The sequence below is a fragment of the Ruditapes philippinarum genome, unplaced genomic scaffold (assembly GCF_026571515.1).
Source record: "Ruditapes philippinarum isolate M1 unplaced genomic scaffold, ASM2657151v2 ctg411_1_1_1_1, whole genome shotgun sequence".
Taxonomy (NCBI): domain Eukaryota; kingdom Metazoa; phylum Mollusca; class Bivalvia; order Venerida; family Veneridae; genus Ruditapes; species Ruditapes philippinarum.
In genome coordinates this window covers 180,738-201,731 of record NW_026854764.1, presented here as the reverse complement: position 1 = coordinate 201,731, position 20,994 = coordinate 180,738, and the positions used below count along the sequence as shown (strand labels likewise).

The following is a 20,994-nucleotide window of genomic DNA, read 5'->3' as shown; positions in this document are numbered from 1 at the left end:
CAGTTATAATACTTATATCAAAAAGACATATGCATGTGTTTATATGCAAATTGGTTCGGCTAAAACTTTTGACAAGGCTTGAGAAACAGCTAACCTATTAAAACACCATTTTTGTTCCTTTCTTTATGTTATTCTTTATGTCCTTCTTTATGCCATTTTTATGCCATTCTTATACCGTTCTTTATATCATTCTTCATGTCATTCTTTTTGTCATTCTTTTTGTCATTTTTACTCAAAAACCATTTTTCATACCATTTGTCATATTTTATTTCTTTCTTTATGTCATTTTTGTACCATTCTTTATACCATCTTTTGTCTTATTCTGTGTCATTCTTTATGCCATTTATACTTCATTCTTTTTGTCATGTTTAATGTTTGTTTTTATATATTTTTACGACATTTTTATGTCATTCTTTGTATAATTCTTTTTGTCATTATTTATCTCATTATTTTTATACCAGAAGACTCACAGCCGTTACACACCAAACTCACCATTTCCACATTGTCAGTAACTCTTTATATAAAAGATAATATTTGTAAACATTGAAAGAAAAAATGCAAAAAAGCTAAGTACATAATGCAATATCACCCACCACCACCAACAACAACAAAGCAACTAACTAACCAACTGCAAACGTTTAAGTTAACCTTTTTGTTTCTTTAGATTCCTAACTTAACATGCTAAGAACATAATGAAATGATGAAAGATGATTTACTCAAAAAGTAAGTTACCTGCCTGCTTCCAAAATAGTGATTCGGCAAAATGAGGTTTTTCACACTGACTTACATCTTGACAGAATCATGGCCCCTTATTAGACTTGTGCAAGGTTGTTGCTGTAATTCTGTATATGTGGAACTAATCGTGACATTTAACATAAATTTTAGTACATAATTAACATGATATGTTAAGAAAAGTTATATGTCACATATCCTGTATTGATAAAAATAAGTGGTGAGTGTGTCTGTGTGTACTTGTGCTTGATAGTGTGTGTTTGTAGGTATTCTGCGAGAGCGCGTGCGTATGTTTTTCGATTTGTTTAAAATAGGGTTGACACGTGCCAATATACAAATTATCATGTATGACGATGAACTATATGTATGTGTCAATGAATCAAAATAAACTGAAACAAAATAGGTTTAAACAAGTCATTTGGACCAGTATGCTATAATCAATCAATCAATCAATCAATCAATCAATCGATCGATCGATCGATCGATCGATCGATCGATCGATCAATCAATAGATCCCAATAAATAAACATAAAAAATAAAACAAATATATAATTTAAATAGATATTTAAAAATATTTTCTTTTTATAATAAGTAAACAAATATATATTTAATTGAATAAATTTAGAGATCTAAATATAGAAATATTTTTATGTAAATAAATATTTAAATAACAAAAAATAAAGACATAATTAAACTGCCTTTTCAAATTTTCCTTTCCACAATTGTATGTTTATTCAAGCAGAAAAATAAAGTAATCCGAAATTAATCTTTTATAATACCGTAACAATGTATTACCAATATTTTCAATTTCGCATATACAACGTGAAAAGACACGACGGTTTAAATGAAATTTAACAAAGATGAAAGATCTTATAAAAGATTGAGCATATCTTTTGTCAGTTTGTAACATGTGTAGGCAATATATTTGATGGCTGTGTTATTTTGATTCATTGTGATACATGTATTTTATTCTGATAAAAGGAAGGATTTAGAAATCGAATACTGCAAAACCGTGGGTACTTTATGATTTTCTATAGCATTAGTTTAACATAAATTCATTTGTCGAAAAAAGCTGATACAGGAAGCATTTTTGACCATTTTCGAGACTGCTACCTGGAACTTACCATATCTAGTGGCAAGAAAATTGTGTCATGACCCCAGTAGTGGTCGAAGTCACGGTATAATCCCTGATGTAGACACATTATCCGACCGTCCGTACAGCTCAATTGGTAGAGCGCTGAGTGGTGAATCGGACTGTACCTCTGCTCTGGCATGTTATCATTTACTTGCGAAAGTGAAGGCAAGTAGTGCTGGTTAACTGCTTGACAGCCTGCCTATGAACGATGCGGTGACTGAACTGTGCTTAGTTAAATTGAATGTGACTTACTGCCGTGATCCGGAAGGTAAACTACGAATACCAACACCAGACACATTGCCGAGTTATCGCTTCCCCTAATTAAAAATTCACATTCTTTATTACTATATTCATGTTCTGATTACAATGTACATGTTTATGTCTGTTGATATCAAAAAAATCCAGTATGTTTGAGTTAAGCCGATTTTTTCTTCTTTTAAACATGTTATTAACCTTATCAACAATCTTTATAAAATTAGACAGTCATTAAAGGATTAATATGGACCTCAATAATAACTGATGATTTATATAACTGTCTATAGTACGACTATAAACAAGAATAAAAACACGCGGAACATTCATATGACCAATGTATGTAAGACTGTTTAAATATACGAATTTCAACGATTGTAATTGGTGATCGAACACAACACGAATATACATGTACAGTCCTTACTTAAGACCAACCCGGAATTAAGACCACCCTTTCTATTAAGACCATTTTTTAAAAGAACGATTTTTTCTGTTCTTTAAGTCAATAGTTACATGATCATTGAATTCAACTATATTCCTGATACAAACGTTTATTTATTTCCCCCCAAACAATGTTGAAAATAGTTAAATGAAATATCTTTATATCATTAAAAATGTTCCCCGCAGGAAACCATTTTACTTGTCATTTACTTGCGAAAGTGAAGGCAAGTAGTGCTGGTTAACTGCTTGACAGCCTGCCTATGAACGATGCGGTGACTGAACTGTGCTTAGTTAAATTGAATGTGGCTTACTGTCGTGATCCGGAAGGTAAACTACGAATTCACGAATTCGAAAACCTAGCTAAACGCCGTTTTCCGGTACTTTCTGTACATAGCTCTGGGGAATTCACCTAATGGAGTGTAATAGCGAACTCGATGTTTTCGGCCTTTTTTAAAATTAAATTGAAATAAAACAGTTATTTCTTTATAAGAAAATAATTGAATATCATTGTATGAATAATTCCATACAAAAAAATAAAATAAATACACAAGTTTACGCAGAAAATAACCTTAGTTATTATGGAAGATTCCACTACGTCTGTTTAAATTTTATTGATTTTCATTATAAACAATTTATTTTTTACAAAAGTTTGCAATAGATATTAAAGGAATATTGATAATTTTCAAAAACATCATTTTTTTCACCTTAAACGGTAAATAATGATAGAAAAATAGAAATATCATGTAACTGTGTTATGTACTTCATTTGGTGAAATTCCCCAGAGCTAAATCCGCAACGTACCGGAAAACGGTGTTTAGCTAGGTTTTCGAAAAGGTCTATACCAACACCAGAGACATTGCCGAGTTATCGCTTCCCCTAATTAAAAATTCACATTCTTTATTACTATATTCATGTTCTGATTACAATGTACATGTTTATGTCTGTTGATATCAAAAAAATCCAGTATGTTTGAGTTAAGCCGATTTTTTCTTCTTTTAAACATGTTATTAACCTTATCAACAATCTTTATAAAATTAGACAGTCATTAAAGGATTAAGATGGACCTCAATATTTACTGATAATTTATATAACTGTCTATAGTACGACTATAAACAAGAATAAAAACACGCGGAACATTCATATGACCAATGTATGTAAGACTGTTTAAATATACGAATATCAACGATTGCAATTGGTGATCGAACACAACACGTATACATGTACAGTCCTTATTTAAGACCAACCCGGAATTAAGACCACCCTTCTATTAAGACCATTTTTTAAAAGAACGATTTTTTTCTGTTCTTTAAGTCAATAGTTACATGATCCATAATTAAGACCACCCCGCTTATCAACTTTTAAGACCACCAGATTCAGCCGCAAATCTTTGTTATATTCTACATTTGAACCCACATTTGAGACCATTTAAAGTCAACACCTACTTAGACCATTTATTTTGTTATAAGCTGCTTGAATGCGACACTTGATTTCACAAGGTGTCAAAACATGTTATTATTGGGTTGTTTTATGAAAAAAGTTGAAAAAGTACATTTTAAAGTGTGGTTTAATGTTGCTTTCGGCACAATTATTTTGTGAAGAATTAATTTCCTATATGATATGTGAATTATGTACATCATATAATAATTAATATTGAAATCAGACCAAAGAGAATTTAACATTATTATTTTTCACAAATATGTTTTTGCTCTCATCAGATTAAATATTATAACGTACTTTTATATCATACTTGTAGGTTAAGATACATATTAATTGTTCATACAAAATGACTAAAATAGACCATTGTCATAAAGTATGTAAGCAATGATAGAAAATCCATAATTGAGACCATCCCGCAATTAAGACCACTTTGGACCAGTCCCGGTGGTGGTCTTAATTGAGGGTTTTACAGTTATTTGTTTCGCAAGATATATGTCACGGCAGGAAAATAACTTACCCATTAAAAATAATAACCGTATTTTGAAGGTTTTAAATTTACGATCTAGATCTTTAAAAATTGACCTGAAACTCAATGCGTAATTGTTCATTACAAATGTTGCTTTTTGCTCTGAAAGAGTACTGATTATCAACTTTTATTTCAGTGAGTGAAATGACGCTATTGATGGAGAATAAACGGAGGATATGTTTCATTTTCCTCGGGGTTGCATCTGTTCTAATAACAGTTTCTTCGTACATGGCATACATGGAACTTGTAAGTATACATACACTGTATAATATTGAAAATAAATTTATTTTATGTTTTTATCAATACAATAATGTAAGAGGAATGTTAGAGGAACGAATGAAATATATGAATGATGCAAACACATCTATTGCGTTTTCAATAATATTACAATTTAACAATATTTGTGTTTCAAATGGATGTATATTCAATTATTCATCGGACATGTTCTATCGTAGGTGTTTTAGTTTTTTATACGATGGTATTTTAGTTCGATTATGTTGGAAACTTTTAGCTTTTTGAAACACTCTCGAGTCCGTTCCTTGAACCAACCAGTACTAAGCAATGCGTGTTAAATTTCTTGGTTAAAAAGACAAAGCCTTGCCTCAGACGGGAGATGCGTTGGGGGCTAATTTGAACCATAGCGCCTAGCAATCCAGATTTCTAACTAGTCCAATGCCTTAATCACTCGGCCACGCCGCCTCTCGTGAAGTTCTTTCAACTGCGATATTAAACAAATGAGTAATTCCGGTTTAGATGCATCGTCGGAATACACGGTACACATTCCGTATATACTACATTTAATACTGGTATGTACGGTAAATAGCCTGGTATAGATGCTTATATTTTAGATGTTAAGAATACATGTTGTATTTCCTAATTACTTATGTTAAACTGTAATGATTTATATTAGCATTTATATCAAACTCATTTTGTGACAAATGTAGAGGGTAAACAGAGGGTAAATAGTACTAACATCATGAAGCAAATTGCTTACATTGTCTTTTAGGCCATCTTTAAAGCCCCTAATCCCCCAACCATATCACCATTTTGCCAAGAGACTACATAAAAGCTATCTGAAGAACAAGATTAAAATACAAGAATTGACAATCAAATATTTTTAACAGTAATTAAATTATCAGATGAGCATATTATTCCTTATCTTCCATATCGAAACATTCTGTTGATGTACGGACTTTTATTTACCAGAAACTGTGCAGGAACTAAAGTATAAATGTACTTTTAAGTAAAATTAAACTTATTTTCATTTCAGAAACCAGTTTTGTTTATTCCACCAAGACAACGAGCAAGCAAATTACCCGATCATATAAACATGAAGGACATTGCTAGACAAAGCACAGGTGTAAAAGTTGCTACGCTAGCTAAGATTATAAACAATGCAAACAAACATGTTCGAGGATCCAAAACATCTGGTTATCTTAAAGACGCTTTATCTGTGATGAAGCATGTACTTAAAGATTTAAATATTGATGAGAAAGGTTTGTTTGAAAGACCAAGCGTAAAATCTGAAAATGTTTGCCCAGAGTCTTACATGGGTGGGGCATTTGGTTTTCCGTTGTATTACAAAGGGTTTGAGGTTGATCAGTGTAATTACGGTTCTCCAATAGCTAGTCTTGTTACAGTGATAAAGTATTTTGACTTGAAGCAGGATAATTTGGAATCAAAAAATGATCCTGTAGAAAGATTTGTAGCATCAGCGTCTAAAGCTATAAACGGTGTAAAGGTTTTGATTGCACTAAATAACGGACCAGTTAATAATGGTTTAAAAAAGAAATACACACACGTGAATATTATGCAGTCAAGTTATACAAACGAAGGATTTGCTCTCAATAGTTTAGTTCATCAAGTGAAAACACCATACGTTCTTATAGCTAAAGGTGTGGAATTTTTTACCAATGATTCTAGATTAGAAAGAATGGTCCGAGAACTAGAAAGTTTATACGTTGTCGCAGTAGGAGGGGCGTTCCGTTATCCAAATGGACATTGGCATAAAGGTTGTTTTCAGTCTGTTTATAGAAACTACACTTTAAAGTATATTTCTGGATACGACGAATCGTTCCACGAGTGCCTGTTCTGTGATTATATACAAGGGCCGTTTGTCACTTCTACTTCTTATTTGAAAACTAATGTATTCGGTGATTTTAACGAGAATGATGGACTGTACGAAGACTGGTATCTAGGGATGTATCAAAGGGGAGATGAAGCGGTGTTGTGTCCTGATTCTATGTTCCATTTAAAAGACAAAGTCGACGATTCGCTGTTTTTATACAAAGAATTTATGCAAAGATGGGATTTATTAAAAATGATAACTCCAAGTGGACGGACGGTAACTCGAGGATGTGAACACCAGGACACTCAAAGTAGGAAATCTTTTGCATTATCACCATGCGGTTTAAAGTTAAACACTGGTGCTGTAAAGTTCATTATGAAAGCTTGTGAGGAAGTTGATTTGATTTGTGAACTTCAGGAAGGTACTGCGATGGGTGCATTGAAATTCGGTAGTTCTCTACCTTGGGAATTGGATTATGATATAAGATTTTCACTTACAAACTGTTCCAAATGTCACCAAATGGAAAAGTTATATGAAAGATCAGGAGTAAAGTTTGAACCTTTTGCATATGAATGTTGTATGGAGGAACCACCGAAACTAGGGTATAGAAATAATTTTAAAGTAACAGTTAACGGCTACAAAGGTGACTTTACTGCTCATCCAGTTCTGGACAGTGAAGAATTAGTTAAAGCCGGCATTCAACCAACAAAGGTGCTTTTTGACGGACAATGGGTTAATTTTGGACGTAATCCGGGACATTATATGAGAAACCGATATGGTAAAGAAATTTTCCGCCATGCTGAACACTGGATTTATTCTGCCGGGAAAAATGCGCATGGCAAAAGTAACTATACAACAAACATTTTTCAGCCTTGTAAAACTCCGGGTGTACACAATTGTCTAGATAGATACAATGCTGATGGTAATTTACCATTTTTTATATTACTTCCTTAGTGCAATAACTCCTAATTGTTAAAAAAGAATTTCTATGTTATAATTTCGTATACCAACAAACTCAAAAACGACATTTACACAAGCGATTACAAATCACATTTGATTCATGGGTTATTGTTTTTGAAAATACCGACTGACTAAGACGGTTTGTTACAACTATATATGAGACATACTACTCAGACAGTTTTTATCCAGTTAATAGTTTCTTGACACATTTGCCGTATCAGCTTTGACTATTTGATGTATTGTGTGAACTATTCCTTTCCCGATGTAGGAGCTTCCGTTACTGTATCAGTTGATTAAGATTAATATGTAAGCTTTAGCCCCATACCACTGAAAGTTTTCACTTGAAATGTTACTGATTAAATCAATTACTCTTGCATGGATAATAACTGAATTGTTTCCCTTTGTGAATTAGTAAAACTCCTGGTTACAAGTGATGTTTCTATAAATGAGCCGTGTCACGACAAAACCAACATAATGGGTTTGCGACTAGCATGGATCCAGACCAGCCTGCGCATCCGCGTAGTCTGATCAGGATCCATACTGTTCGCTATCAGTTTCTCTACTTGCTATAGGGTTTGTTAGCGAACAGCATGAATCTTGATTAGACTGCGCGGATGCGCAGGCTCGTCTGGATCCATGCTGGTCGCAAACCCATTATGTTGGTTTTGTCATGACGCGGCTCATATAACTAGGCATTCACTTGGAATTTGTTACTTATCATAATGATAATAAACGAATGTTATCTATGAAGAATCATAACTCCAGCACATTATTCTTCTTTTACTGAATTACTCCAACTTTGGCACTTAGTAAACAACAACATAGCATTTTAAATTACTTTAACTTGTAACTATCACAGCATTTATTGAGAATAGTCAAGTATTTACTGCGACTTCTCATATTTGATTAAATAATGAATTAGTTCAACTATTTTGCGGTTTATAATCACAATATATTCAATGTAAAAGATATAAATTTACTTATAATTATGTCTCAAAGTAACTCGTGAAATAAACGACTGACTTTAACATAATAGTTTCGTTTAAGTGTAATTATGAAACAATATATTATAATGTATATTGAATCACATTCGAGTAGGCTTCCAAAAGTAACCTTTGAGGTTACACAAGGTCGTGTCCAGAGTAAGACTTGAACTCACGACCCCTTGGTCGAAAGGCAGACACTTTAACTACTAGCCCACAATCACTAGTCCTTCAAACGTTCTCCAGCAAGTATCATACTTTTTACCTTTTTTATTTGAATTGCTCTCAACATTTATAAAATATTTAAGTCAATTACATGTACAAATATCAATAAATATGTAACATACTTATATAATGAAAAACAAGTCACTCGTCATACAAGTTACAGATTAAATTATTAAACGTCATACAACCTATCGGGTCGGGCTATCACCATCACTCAGTGGACGTTACATATGTCCCCTACGTGTGTATGTCTGCCTGTCCGTCCGCCAGGATGAATATCTGCAAATAGGCGCAACAACAAAACAAAAACAAAAACAAAAACAAAAAACAAAACAAACAAAAAACAATTGAACTAGAAAAAAAATTGTTTAAAATCGTCCTTGTTTTTCATCTAATTGAAAAGAATGTGACGACACAAAATTGATAATCTGGTTCCCTGTCCCAATATGGCGCCTATCGCTTTATTGAAGTACGCAGGGCAATAGTCCACAAAATTGTCATTGGTTTTCGTTAATTTTAGACGCGTGTTTTCATACCAGGTACACGTGTCATTAAGGTGCTACTTTCCAATATTTTCTCTTCTGTGTGGCTGGAGAAAATCAAGATCTGCACCAACTGGCAAAATTCTAAATGGATTTATACTTGTATGAGACTCCTGAAAAGGAAAAAAAATAATAATCAAAATTAAAAATCTTATTTTGATTTGCATTTTAATAATAGTTTTGAGTGTTGTATCTAAAGGCAATATTCATAATGTCTACTTGTAGTGAGAAAAGAACGGCCAACTTCAAGGAAATATCACGCCGTTGACACATTTTACATGACATCAAATCCAAATAGTACCTGCATCGAACTTACTACCTGTTTTGCCATCTTAAGTTTTTTACTTCTAGCATACTTCTAGTTTTTTTTAGTTAGTAATTTTACACCAACTAATAAGACTTTTATTCAACTCACTGACCCCAAAAATTATCGTCCAGCCGCCGTTAGCTTTTAAGTAATCAAAGTTTTCAACTGCTGCCGTCCGATTATCACGGTGGCCGGCCGGACATCGGTCGATATTATGATTTTTTGGAAAAATAGACGCCGCTCGGCGGTAGTTTGTCATCTGTGACTTAGGCATTAGTTGCTTAAGCCTGCGTCACATTACACTCCGATTAGGTTTACGATTGAGTACCGATGCCTGAACGGGCTGAAATTGCTAATTTTTTTAAAGGTCTCCGGCCGGTGACCCTGCGGTGTCAAGTGACCGGTGGGGCACCGTCCGGGTAATCGGAAAATTTTAGTGCAGAGTTATTTTCTTCCGGCATCCGGTACATCGCCAGCGCAACGATGCAGACACGGTAAAATACCCTCCGATACCCGGTCGGACACCTTTAGTTATCAGTTGCATACCGGTTAGAATTTGTACCTCCTGGACGCCAAATATGCCTCCAGTTTCAGAACGGTATCTGAGCGGTCACCGAACGCGTCTCGGCAGGTTACTGACCCGGATGGACGCAGTACGTCGCACGTATGGTCCTAAAATGTCCGTAAGGATAGCGTTGGGGTTATTAAACAGACCTTACGGCAGGTAAAGCCTTTGACCCGTGTTCAATTCCCGGACGACGGTGAAGGTCACTTCCGTTGTACAGAAGTTATCAGTACCTTGGGAAAGTGAGGAAGAGATTATTACTGTTTGACAGACTGTCCACGAACGATGCGGTTGCTGAACTGTACTCTGGCATGTATATTCCTGTTGGCTTACTGCCAAAGTCCTCAGGGTAAATCATAAATAACAAATAACACCATCATTCTTTCATTGGCCAGTGTGCAGAGCTGAATCGGTTAAATCGCTAGACTTGTTATCTGGACATTGTGGGTTCGATTCCCGGGATGACCAACTGAAATTACTAGGAATCTTTCGGACGAGACTTTAAAGCGAGGCCCCGTGTATGAGTGATTAAACACTTGGATAGGTGAAGAAGAAGGAGAAGATTGTTTGGTGTACTGCTTGGCTCTTTGACGTTGGTCATCCTGTTTTGCTAGATAATGTCGGGGTTGCGTTCATTGAACGCCGCCTTCCTTTTCATATTTTTCTGAAATTGGGGCATCTTGCTATCTGTATCTTGCGCTGTCCTCCAAACTGTTTTATTTGCTTAAACGCCTATTTCTACATATAATACATATTCAATGGCGTTGTACAATATCACATCAGAACATTAAAAGTAATAAATAAATGTAGTTTAAGAATAATAAAACAATTAATTCTAAATCTAAAACATGGTATCACAAATAAAAGAAAGTAATGTTATTTAAAATAATAAAAAATATGGCTATATTATTAAAGGACATGGTAAAAGACATGCAAATGTTACTTGGATAATAAATACATTGTAAAATCAGATATTCATCACAGAGTTAATGCGCAGAAAAACATTGTCTCTTAGTTTCTACACTTTACTGAATTTGACTAAAAAAGATTATTATAATAGTCTCTGAAGAAATGAGTCTTCAAGTGTTTCTTGAAACTATCAACTGATGAGCATTGTCTGATATTTAATGGAAGATCATTCCAGATAACGGAAGGCAATTGGACACTTATCGTACGGTAGTCTGCCGGGTACCAAACGAGTATCGACCGGTGTCCAGAAAGAAGACGCCAAGGGTTTTCACCGGTTGGCCGGGCGAGTACCCTTCGGAAACCGTCCGTATACCTAACTGACCACAGAGGGAGAATGACCGCCTACTGCTTCCCGGACATGATTGAAATGTTTCTCTCCGATCTCAAATTATCAACGGTGTCCCTTCGATCCCTCTATATCGGCCGGTCCCCGCTTGTAATGTGACGTAGGCATTAGTTGCTTATCCGATATCACGAAGTGAATAATATAGAGAGAAAAACTTAAATCACTCACATGATAGTGTTTGCGGATATGATCCTTGTCAACTGTCCCTGCGATATCTTTCATCTGGTAAATTTCTCGGGCATAAGCCCAAATGTTTGGGTACTCTTTCAACATCTTCTTGTTGCACTAAAAATATATACTATACATGTGTTTTAAATTAAAAGATGACATATATAGATGTTAACAAATTGAAAACCAATCTATCAATTCAAAAAGTGGTTTGTCATATTGAAATGATAAAAAGTATCTATTTCGATATCTCTAATTGAAATTTATAATGTTTGCACCATCCCAGTACTAGTATACTATCATTAAGTACATGTTCGTATGTTAAGCCAGTGAATATTTTCTAAACTCGTGCCCGCAGATAACAGCCAAATATATATCTACATGGTCATAATAATGTGCCATATTAAAAACTGGAATGTACTCAAATTATATCATAGAATGACTGAAACTTCAGAGGATCACAGGTGTGATCCGTAAACTCAACAATGTTCCTACAGCTTGAACCGGTAACCACGTCTCTTTGTGGGTTGATGGGTGGATCTCGTGGGAATCGCCCATAAATAAATAAATACAAAGACATACTTACTTTAAAATGACCATGGTAAACCCAGTCGAATCTAACCAGTGTTGTAAACAACCTAACATCTGCCTCCGTGAACTGGTTACCAGTTAGATAGCGTTGTTTAGATAAAATAATCTCAACCTGGTCACAAGACAAAGAACATCTTAATTTATACAATGTATATATCAATTGTTTTTCCTAAAGTGCTTCTGTTATTATACAATTTTTGACTAGTGAGCCATCGAATATGTTGTGATATTCACCGGTTAATGTCATATTGACCGAGGCAACAATTTTATGTATTAGTATGATACATTATTAGTCTAACGTAACATCAAAAATATGACAAACAATTATTGTCTGATTTCTTCGAAACTTCATATAAAATTAAATATTAGAAAGTAAACAGCCTAGATTTGTTACTCTTAAAAGCAGATTTAAAACTATAATTATATATCTTCTAATCAGAAGTTCAGAAATCTTTACGCTTAAATTTATCTTATTTCAATATCAAATGTATATGTGCACTCGAAAACAAAAATGGTGAAACTTGTAAACCTGAAAATACCCTGCTTAAAACACAGAGAGGAGAACCTTTAAAGATAATTAATTACCTTGTCTAGATGGTCAAACAGTTTTATAACAGCATCATCATAAGCTTGTTGACTTCTTGCAAACCCACAACGGTAAACACCATTGTTAATGTTTCTGAAAAATAAAAACCCACACTGGTAAACACCATATGTTTCTGAAAAATAATAACCCATAACGGTTAACACCATTGTTAATGTTTCTGAAAAAAAGAAACCCACAACGTTACACACCATTGTTAATGTTTCTGAAAAATAAAAACCCATCACGATAAACACCATCTGTTTCTGATAAATAAAAATGGATTGCAGAAAAGACTTGCAACAACTTAAGTGATACAAAAATGATATGATTTATATTAGATGATATAAAATTTTGTCGTATGTCAGAAAAAAGGTTTTGTATAATTTTGATCAAAATAATCAAAAAGGTAGACTGGAAGAGTCGTATGTACCCACACGGATTTATAAATCCGTGGTACCCATTTCCATTATATTAATTAAAGCATGGTTATCAGTTTAATATATTAGAACAACTGTTGCGGTTAGATAAATTTCCATAAGAGACCGCTCTCACTTTCCATGTGTTAAATGTGTTCGATTGTTTCTTTCATCATTTATTTTGCTAAACGAAAGGTCTTACTGTCCTTAAATTTAAAAATAAGTGCATAAGACGTGATACATGTTTATACTTACGGATAAATCCATGAATTAAGTTCATTTATTTCATCTCGAAGATTTTCAGGGTATAAATCTAGCTTTCTCTGTTCGTCCGTCTGACAGAAACTGTTAAATTCAGAGTTCAGCATACGGATTATTTCACTGGATTCATTATTCACAAGAGTGTTTTTCTGTTTGTCCCAAAGCACAGGTACCGTAATCGCTCCGTCATAATCTGAAACGACGAGTGTAAAATCATTGCGGAGTATTTCATTTTGATCGTGTGTTGTTTGTGTGCGTGTTTTTGCGTTAACTTCACTATATATTTTGATCAAGTTCGTGAGCTGACCAGTGTCTCTGTGTATCATTAGTAGGACGAAAAATATATATAAGCGTCTGAGTAGTTCAATTTGGTGGGACTATACGAAACAATATTCTGAGGGCTTTGAGTTCGAACCCCAGTCAATGAGCAAGCTTTTCTGGCCTCGTGACAAGTACATGCAATATCCTGTTTTCCGGGAGTAACTGGAAATTCGTGAAGTTGAAATCGGGAATTCATGAAGTTGAAATGTCCCCACCGGTCTTTCGTACATTTTCAATCTAAATTTCAAACTTCACAATTATAAGCACCCTTTTCTCCGATATTATACAAATTTAAATGTTAGCCGCGGACTTCAAATTGGCATGCGTACTTAGCATTTACATAACTTGAAATAACAGGAAAATTGAACACACGTATATTCTTTTGTTATCGTGAAGTAGAAGTGATTAAATCTATCATGGTGAAGCTAGTAACAAGTTTGAACCTTGCAATTGGTCATGACTGATGTTAGATAAATATCATACAAGTTATATATTTCTTAATGAAATGCTACACTAAAATAAGCAACCATGTTTTTATCCGAGTGTTCTCTTTTATATCTCCGCAGCAACATCATTTACTCTGAGAAATTATTGATATTTACCTGGGTTAGCCTTCCTATATACATCTTTTAAATACTTGCATCCGTTAACTGTATCTAATGTGTTGTTAGGGTGCTGTAGGTGTAAGAGAAAATCCATGTGTAATGACAATTGACCATTAAAATTATCTGACTGGAAATTTATGAAACTGCACGTTTGTAACGTCGCTTTTAATTTGACAATCGTGACGTTTTCCACACTAGTTTTTTTCACTAATAAAGGAAGTTTAGTGTATTTTAAATTCTTTATAAAGATTCTGGACAATTTATATGGTCAAATATAAAGGGTTGTTTGTAATATAACCCTAGTTCAGTTGCACGGATTATATATGTAAATAATTGTTTACATTGGGTCATATAACCTGTAAAAAAAACCTATATAACTTATAAAAAACGCTTTATAGATTTCTTATACATGTATATGTGATTTGTTTCGAAAAATGATTTACATCGTTTAAAAACTTTCAAATGCCTGTACCTCATCACTAAAATGCCAGCCCTTTTCTGTAAGAAGTAAATCTACAACATTTACAGATATCACATCCTCCAGGCCCTTCAAGTGCCGGACAATCAGCGTTCTGTGGGCCCAGGGGCATGCCAATGAAACATACAAATGGTACCGCCCTGCCTCGGCCTTAAATCCGCTGGAACCGTCAGCTGAAAATATATAATATGAGCCGCGTCACGACAAAACCAACATAGTGCGTTTGCGACCAGCATGGATCCAGACCAGCCTGCGCATCCGCGCAGTCTGATCAGGATCCATGCTGTTCGCTTGCCAACTCTTTTACAAGTAGAGATACTGATAGCGAACAGCATGGATCCTGATCAGACTGCGCGGATGCGCAGGCTGGTCTGGATCCATGCTGGTCGCAAACGCACTATGTTGGTTTTGTCGTGACGCGGCTCATATATTATGTAGGCTATAATGAAATATTTGTATTTATCCCCCCTCCCCATTATTTTTAAGTTATACATGTATAATGTGTTGACAGCCGCGAGTACAGTGTCGACCTAACTTTATTGAATGTGTGTAATGTGCATGTTCCGTCTTGAGATTGGATCTGTAAATATAGATTTTCATCATAATGAATCATAATACAGAATTAGAGTTAATTTTTCACGTTAAAATCCTTCTCTTTCCATTATTAATTATTTTTATATGTATATGCAAATATATGTAAATGGCTAACAAACAAACTATTACAACTTCCTCCATAATTTAACGCAGGCTTGATATTGACAGGAGATAATGTTCGAATACTTTAAAAGAAAGAAGGTACAGTTAATATCTTTAATGTCATTTGATATATAATATAGGTATTTAGTAAATTAATAGTTTTCAGCATATTTTATAAGTTCTAATGTAAAACATGATTGCAATGTTGCAACCTTGTAAAATTTCACACAATCCTGACAGTTGCTCCAAAACTTCTTTCAAAGAAGTATGTACTTCACACACAAAAACTGAATAATAACGAGTGTAAAGACTCAAATGTTATTTAATATTTTTCATGCTTAAATGGTATATCCGACCTAAACTAAAACACAGATGTTATCAATAGTTATTTTGGTTACGCAGTTATGTTTAATAATACATGATCAGTAAAATTCTTTAGAAAATTTATACTTCATTTATAATCTGTAGCACGAGGATTTTTTACTTATAATGTTATAACATAAATGAATCAATAACAGACTAAATCTAGGATTTGTTGTCATTATCCTTTAAGTTTACGCATATTTTAAACCTTATTAAAGTTGAAACATAATGATTTATATCACATCATGTTGAATTCAAATACTTCAAATATCTTATATAAATATAACCTCTACTTTTACACTGTTTTAAGCTAAGTGAAATCACTCTATAGTGTAATATACTCGGATACATCGTTTAAGATTTTCACAATACTAATAAACAGTAATAATAAGGTACGGATGGTTTCTTCATAAACAAAATATATATGTGTTTATGCTCCAATGGTTTCAATTTTTAAATATCATAAAGCTAAACAATCGAGTTTTCCATGATACGAAATCCTTATATATTTATTTCCTTTGTTACTAATTATGTGTTACTAATTATAGACAGTTAGTGCAACCATCGTATTACATCGTATTTAGGGGCGTCCGTGGCCGAGTGGTTAAGGTCGTTGACTTCAAACCACTTGCCCCTCACCGCTGTGGGTTCGAATCCCGACAGGGACTTTGGATTCTTTCATGTGAGGAAGCTATCCAGCTAGCTTACGGAACGTCGGTGGTTCTACTCAGGTGCCCGTTCGTGTCTGAAATAATGCACGGAAGCGCACCTGAGGTCTTCCTCCACCAGTAAAGCTGGAACGTCGCGATATGACCTATACTGTGTCGATGTGACGTAAAACCCAAAACAAACAAAAAACATCGTATTTACTCATAACCTTCTGTTTAAGTTCTATCCATTACTTTAAGACTACATACCGTTCCTAATAGTATTAGTATTTTTCTAACCTTTAAACAAGAAGGAAAATTAACGAACAAATATTATGAAATATCATTCAGTCTAACAACAACAAAAATATGAATAAATATACAATAAAAAATGAATAGTAAAGAAAAGAATAGAATAAAATAAATACAGATATGAATAATAATTAAAATAAATATGTTCTTACAAGTAATCCAATTCCTAAATATTGAATCCTTCCGAATAAATTCACCAGATTTACTGATATGTTTTATAACAGACGACATTTTTATAAGTGGCAGATAGCTAATTTTACTCAAGTTATAAACTGAGTATAAATATCTGGGACTTCTGGCAAAAAATAGAACATTATACATGTACCACAGTGATTTTTGTAAATAAAACCTTCTTATGGCGCATGGCCAGTCATCCGGATAGTGTAAAATACTGGAGATGACCATGGGTTAACCTCATGAAAGGGGCCGAGTGAATTTTATACCTGCATTGATCGTTATAACAGGTGTCATGTAAATCAGGAGACAAAGTGGTAAACAAAATACAAAAATTAACAAAAGCAAAAAGGTCGAAAAAATCCATCTTTATATATAGAAAACATTGTCTATATCCTCGTAACTAACTCGTTTCATGTACAATAACTATTACAAATACTATAACTATTACAAATAAAACTATATTGAGGTTGACAGAAGAATAAACATACAGACTCAAATTGACAATGAGCATGCAAACTGAAATTGACAGAGGAATGAGTATGCAGAATACTGTGTGGAGGCCGTAAAAAGTCGCCCCGTACATATAATCAAAGATGTCATATTTTCGATCTTTGAAGATAGTTCAGCACGGCATTATTGTTGTGTATATACATGTCATTTGGAATTTTTAGTTTCTTCTATTTGACCTTTTTTAACATGGGTGGTTCCTGAATATTGTATATTCATCCTTAGGATATGTTGCCTGCTTTTAATTGGGGATCATAAGCCGCTTTTCATGGAATGGCACTAATGTGTCACATTTAAGGTAACATGATATACGCCGTATGAACACATCTGCGGATGTTTCTAAATTCAAAATTTCACCATTACCATGATTAAATGTTGAATTCTGCTCAAACCAGTGCCAGAAGGCGTGGACGGTAAACTGCAATCAAACCGAGCCTGCAACATGTTCAATTTTGTCGCTTTGGGCATTCTTTAGGGATTCCGTATATATATATTTTACATTGATAGACGGATGAGCATGAAGACTAACATTTAAATAAGCAAATCTACAAGAAAAGAAAAGGTCTGAGTTCCTTACTGGAGAAAAAAAAATGCGTTTTATAGAGCATTAAAAAGAGCTAGCAGAAGAGACAATTCTCTGTATGTATCTGAACTCTCCAAACATCCACTTACAAATCGTTTTGAAAATGTGTTTTGTATCACAATTCTGTACGAATGATCATTAAATGTATCGAAAATTTACAATTTATACATTTTTATACATCAACAGTACTTCTGAAAACCGATTTTATTACTAGTAAATCCATATGAAACTTTGAAATATAACCTTGCAATTGTGAAATCGATTACCATGATAGTTAAACCATGTATCTTAATTTATGCATTTCTTAATATTGCAACTAAACATATGAGTCTTTAAAAAAATCACCACCCTTATCGCAGGCATATTCATAAATATCCCTCCATCCTAAAAACAAAGAAAATTCACAAATACATTATATGTAGATATAAATCATTTGAGCTAAAAACAGACTTAGATTTTTTTTTTACGAAAAAAGCAACATTTATTAAATTAATCAAATATATTCATACCTGTTATCCATTTCCTAAACTGGGAGTCTCTGCGAATAAATTCGCCTGGTTTACTGATCAACTTTGCGACAGTTGACATGGCTGTATAACTCAAAAATATATGATATTTCTTGTGGTAATAAATTCTTGGATAAAACTTTTCAATATATTTATACATTAATATCTGGAACGCTTTTAAGTTTGTTGGGAAAAAATTGGAACAATAAGTAACAATACTGTATATACTAAAACGCTATATATAATCCTATAATGCACCTAATTTGTCCCGATTACTGTTTCTATTTATTGAACTTTGATCAGACTCATACAGGTAAGTAGACGCTTTAATCATTTTATTACATTACTACATTATCAGAACAGATCAGAGTATTTCCCGCTCTGATGGATCCGACAAATGTAAATGCATACTGTTGCATATATCAAAGTCATACTATAAGCACAATTTTATACAAGTAGAATTGAAAAGTAATATTTTTAATGCATTAAAATTTTTCACAGTCTAGCAAATTCTCAAAATAGTATCACTTAAATATGGTGGCTGATTTCTGCCATTTCGTGTCTTCGTACCTAAAAAAAAAACTAAGGCGAAGACACGCTTATATCACTTATCGTGTCTTCGCCTTCGACTTTTGAGGGCGTCGACACGAGGGCACGACATATTATAGACGAACGAACGATATTTTAATAGGCGAAGACACGAGATCTTTTCTGTAAAATTATCATGTCGATGAGTAGAAATCTTCGTATCAACGCCTTATTATTTTCGTGAAACGAAATGGCAGAATCAGCCACCATACTAAACATGTACACTTGACTTCTAATTTAAAAATTGTTATAAAATGTTGCTGTTGGCGTTATGTAGTGTACATTTATTGTATTTTTATTAATATTATTAAATTGAAAGTTTGATCTGAGTGCATCAATCAGATTTGACAACACTATTTTATTTTTAATCGCATTGTTTGTTGCCACTGATAAATTTAAAACAAACGATTTGTGGCGAGGGTGGCAGTTCCTTATGTAAGAAAAATCAAGCACTGTCACATCATTTATAAGGGTTTAGGTAACAAACTACCCTTCGAGGGTATTTATTTCTCAGACATAGTTCTAAAACAGAAATCGGGAAAAACTGATAGGATGCCTCGTTACCGCCCAAGGCCGGGTTCCCTCGGGACGGATATTCCGATCTGAACCGCAAAACAGACAGATATTATTATTCTACGTACCTGAAATTAACAATTATAAGAATCTTACACTGGCTGCCGGTACAGACTGGAATATCTAGCTCGAGGGAAACTGTTTACGGCGGTAACGAGGCTCTGTCGAGAGCTAGATATTCCTGTCTGTGACGACAGTAGTGTATTTATAAATAAATTTCATTCATAATTCATAATGGCATCATTCTAAGGACGCATTTCATTAAAAGCGCGTAGGATTGACGTCATTTAAAACACGCGATTTGTCTTTCATGGAGGTGTAAGACTGATGATATCTGTCATATGTTGCGGTTCAGATCGGAATATTTGTCCGTCGAGAACTAGTTCATCACCCATTGGTGGGTTCCCGAGAGACGGATATTCCGATCGGATTCGCAAACATATGACAGATATCATCAGTCTTACACCTCCATGAAAGACAAAGCTAAAAATGTTTTATTTTCTGGTGTCGGTGACCATTTTCTTGACCAAACTGTTCGGTTGCACTGTCCAGTATTTGCTCTGTTGAAATTTCATAAGCCAAAATTGCTTTACTATTCAAGACACATATGGATGTATGACCGTTGTGACTTTAACACTCTGAAACAAGCACTAGGTGAGTTCGACTGGCACTCTTGTTGAACATCAATATTCATACAACCAATGTAACAGAAAATATTTTAGAAATCAACAGCAAATGTATCCCTAATAAAATTGTCAGAATACGCCCTAACGATGTACCATGGATGAATACATCTGTCCGTAAAGCTATTAGAAAACGTAAATGTGCATACAGGAAGGCCAAACGAACTAACAGCGAGTCCTCTTGGGAAAAATTTAGGAAACTTCGTAATGACACCGTCACATTAATACGACGCTCTTAACTTGATTACTATGAACAAATGGCAAATAAACTTAAATCCGAACCTCTCTCGTCTTGGTGGTCTACCCTTAAGTATTTTATTTCACCAAATACGGACAAAACTATACATCCTTTAAAAAACCCATATACTGACAATCTTATACACGATTCCTTCGAACATGCTGAACTGCTGAATAACTATTTTTGTAGCCAAACTTTACTGAATGG

At 34.0% G+C, this 20,994-nt stretch overlaps 2 protein-coding genes across 4 annotated transcripts; one reads left to right on the top strand and one right to left on the bottom strand.

Annotated features, from left to right (window-relative positions):
• The first annotated feature begins 1,488 nt into the window (after positions 1–1,488).
• On the top strand, positions 1,489–7,715 carry LOC132740973 (uncharacterized). 2 transcript variants are annotated; one of them, XM_060729037.1, is made up of 3 exons: positions 1,489–1,744; positions 4,660–4,769; positions 5,794–7,715. In XM_060729037.1, the coding sequence occupies exons 2-3, from the start codon at positions 4,668–4,670 to the stop codon at positions 7,543–7,545; spliced, it is 1,854 nt and encodes a 617-aa protein (XP_060585020.1). In that variant the 5' UTR covers positions 1,489–1,744; positions 4,660–4,667; the 3' UTR covers positions 7,546–7,715. The 2 variants fall into 2 exon arrangements, with proteins under 2 accessions (XP_060585020.1, XP_060585021.1); XM_060729038.1 differs by having other exon boundaries at positions 1,489–1,748.
• A 542-nt stretch (positions 7,716–8,257) lies between these two features.
• On the bottom strand, positions 8,258–18,950 carry LOC132740972 (glutathionyl-hydroquinone reductase YqjG-like). Of its 2 annotated transcripts, none has more exons than XM_060729035.1 (8): positions 18,709–18,950; positions 14,909–15,087; positions 14,434–14,506; positions 13,505–13,703; positions 12,833–12,926; positions 12,243–12,359; positions 11,657–11,773; positions 8,258–9,414 (listed from the first exon to the last, which is right to left on the bottom strand). In XM_060729035.1, exons 1-8 carry the CDS (start codon positions 18,863–18,865, stop codon positions 9,319–9,321), a joined length of 1,032 nt encoding a protein of 343 aa, XP_060585018.1. In that variant the 5' UTR covers positions 18,866–18,950; the 3' UTR covers positions 8,258–9,318. The 2 variants fall into 2 exon arrangements, with proteins under 2 accessions (XP_060585018.1, XP_060585019.1); XM_060729036.1 differs by lacking the exon at positions 18,709–18,950 and adding an exon at positions 17,085–17,240.
• Positions 18,951–20,994: the final 2,044 nt, after the last annotated feature.

Excerpts from the sequence above, each read along its gene's own strand:
- LOC132740973 (XM_060729037.1), top strand. The coding sequence starts at position 4,668 with ATGACGCTATTGATGGAGAATAAACGGAGGATATGTTTCATTTTCCTC. Across the intron at positions 4,770-5,793 it reads ACATGGCATACATGGAACTT|AAACCAGTTTTGTTTATTCC; the intron begins GTAAGTATACAT and ends TTTTCATTTCAG.
- LOC132740972 (XM_060729035.1), bottom strand. The coding sequence starts at position 18,865 with ATGTATAAATATATTGAAAAGTTTTATCCAAGAATTTATTACCACAAG. Across the intron at positions 12,927-13,504 it reads CTTAATTCATGGATTTATCC|AAACATTAACAATGGTGTTT; the intron begins GTAAGTATAAAC and ends TTTATTTTTCAG. Across the intron at positions 12,360-12,832 it reads TGTTTGACCATCTAGACAAG|GTTGAGATTATTTTATCTAA; the intron begins GTAATTAATTAT and ends TCTTGTGACCAG.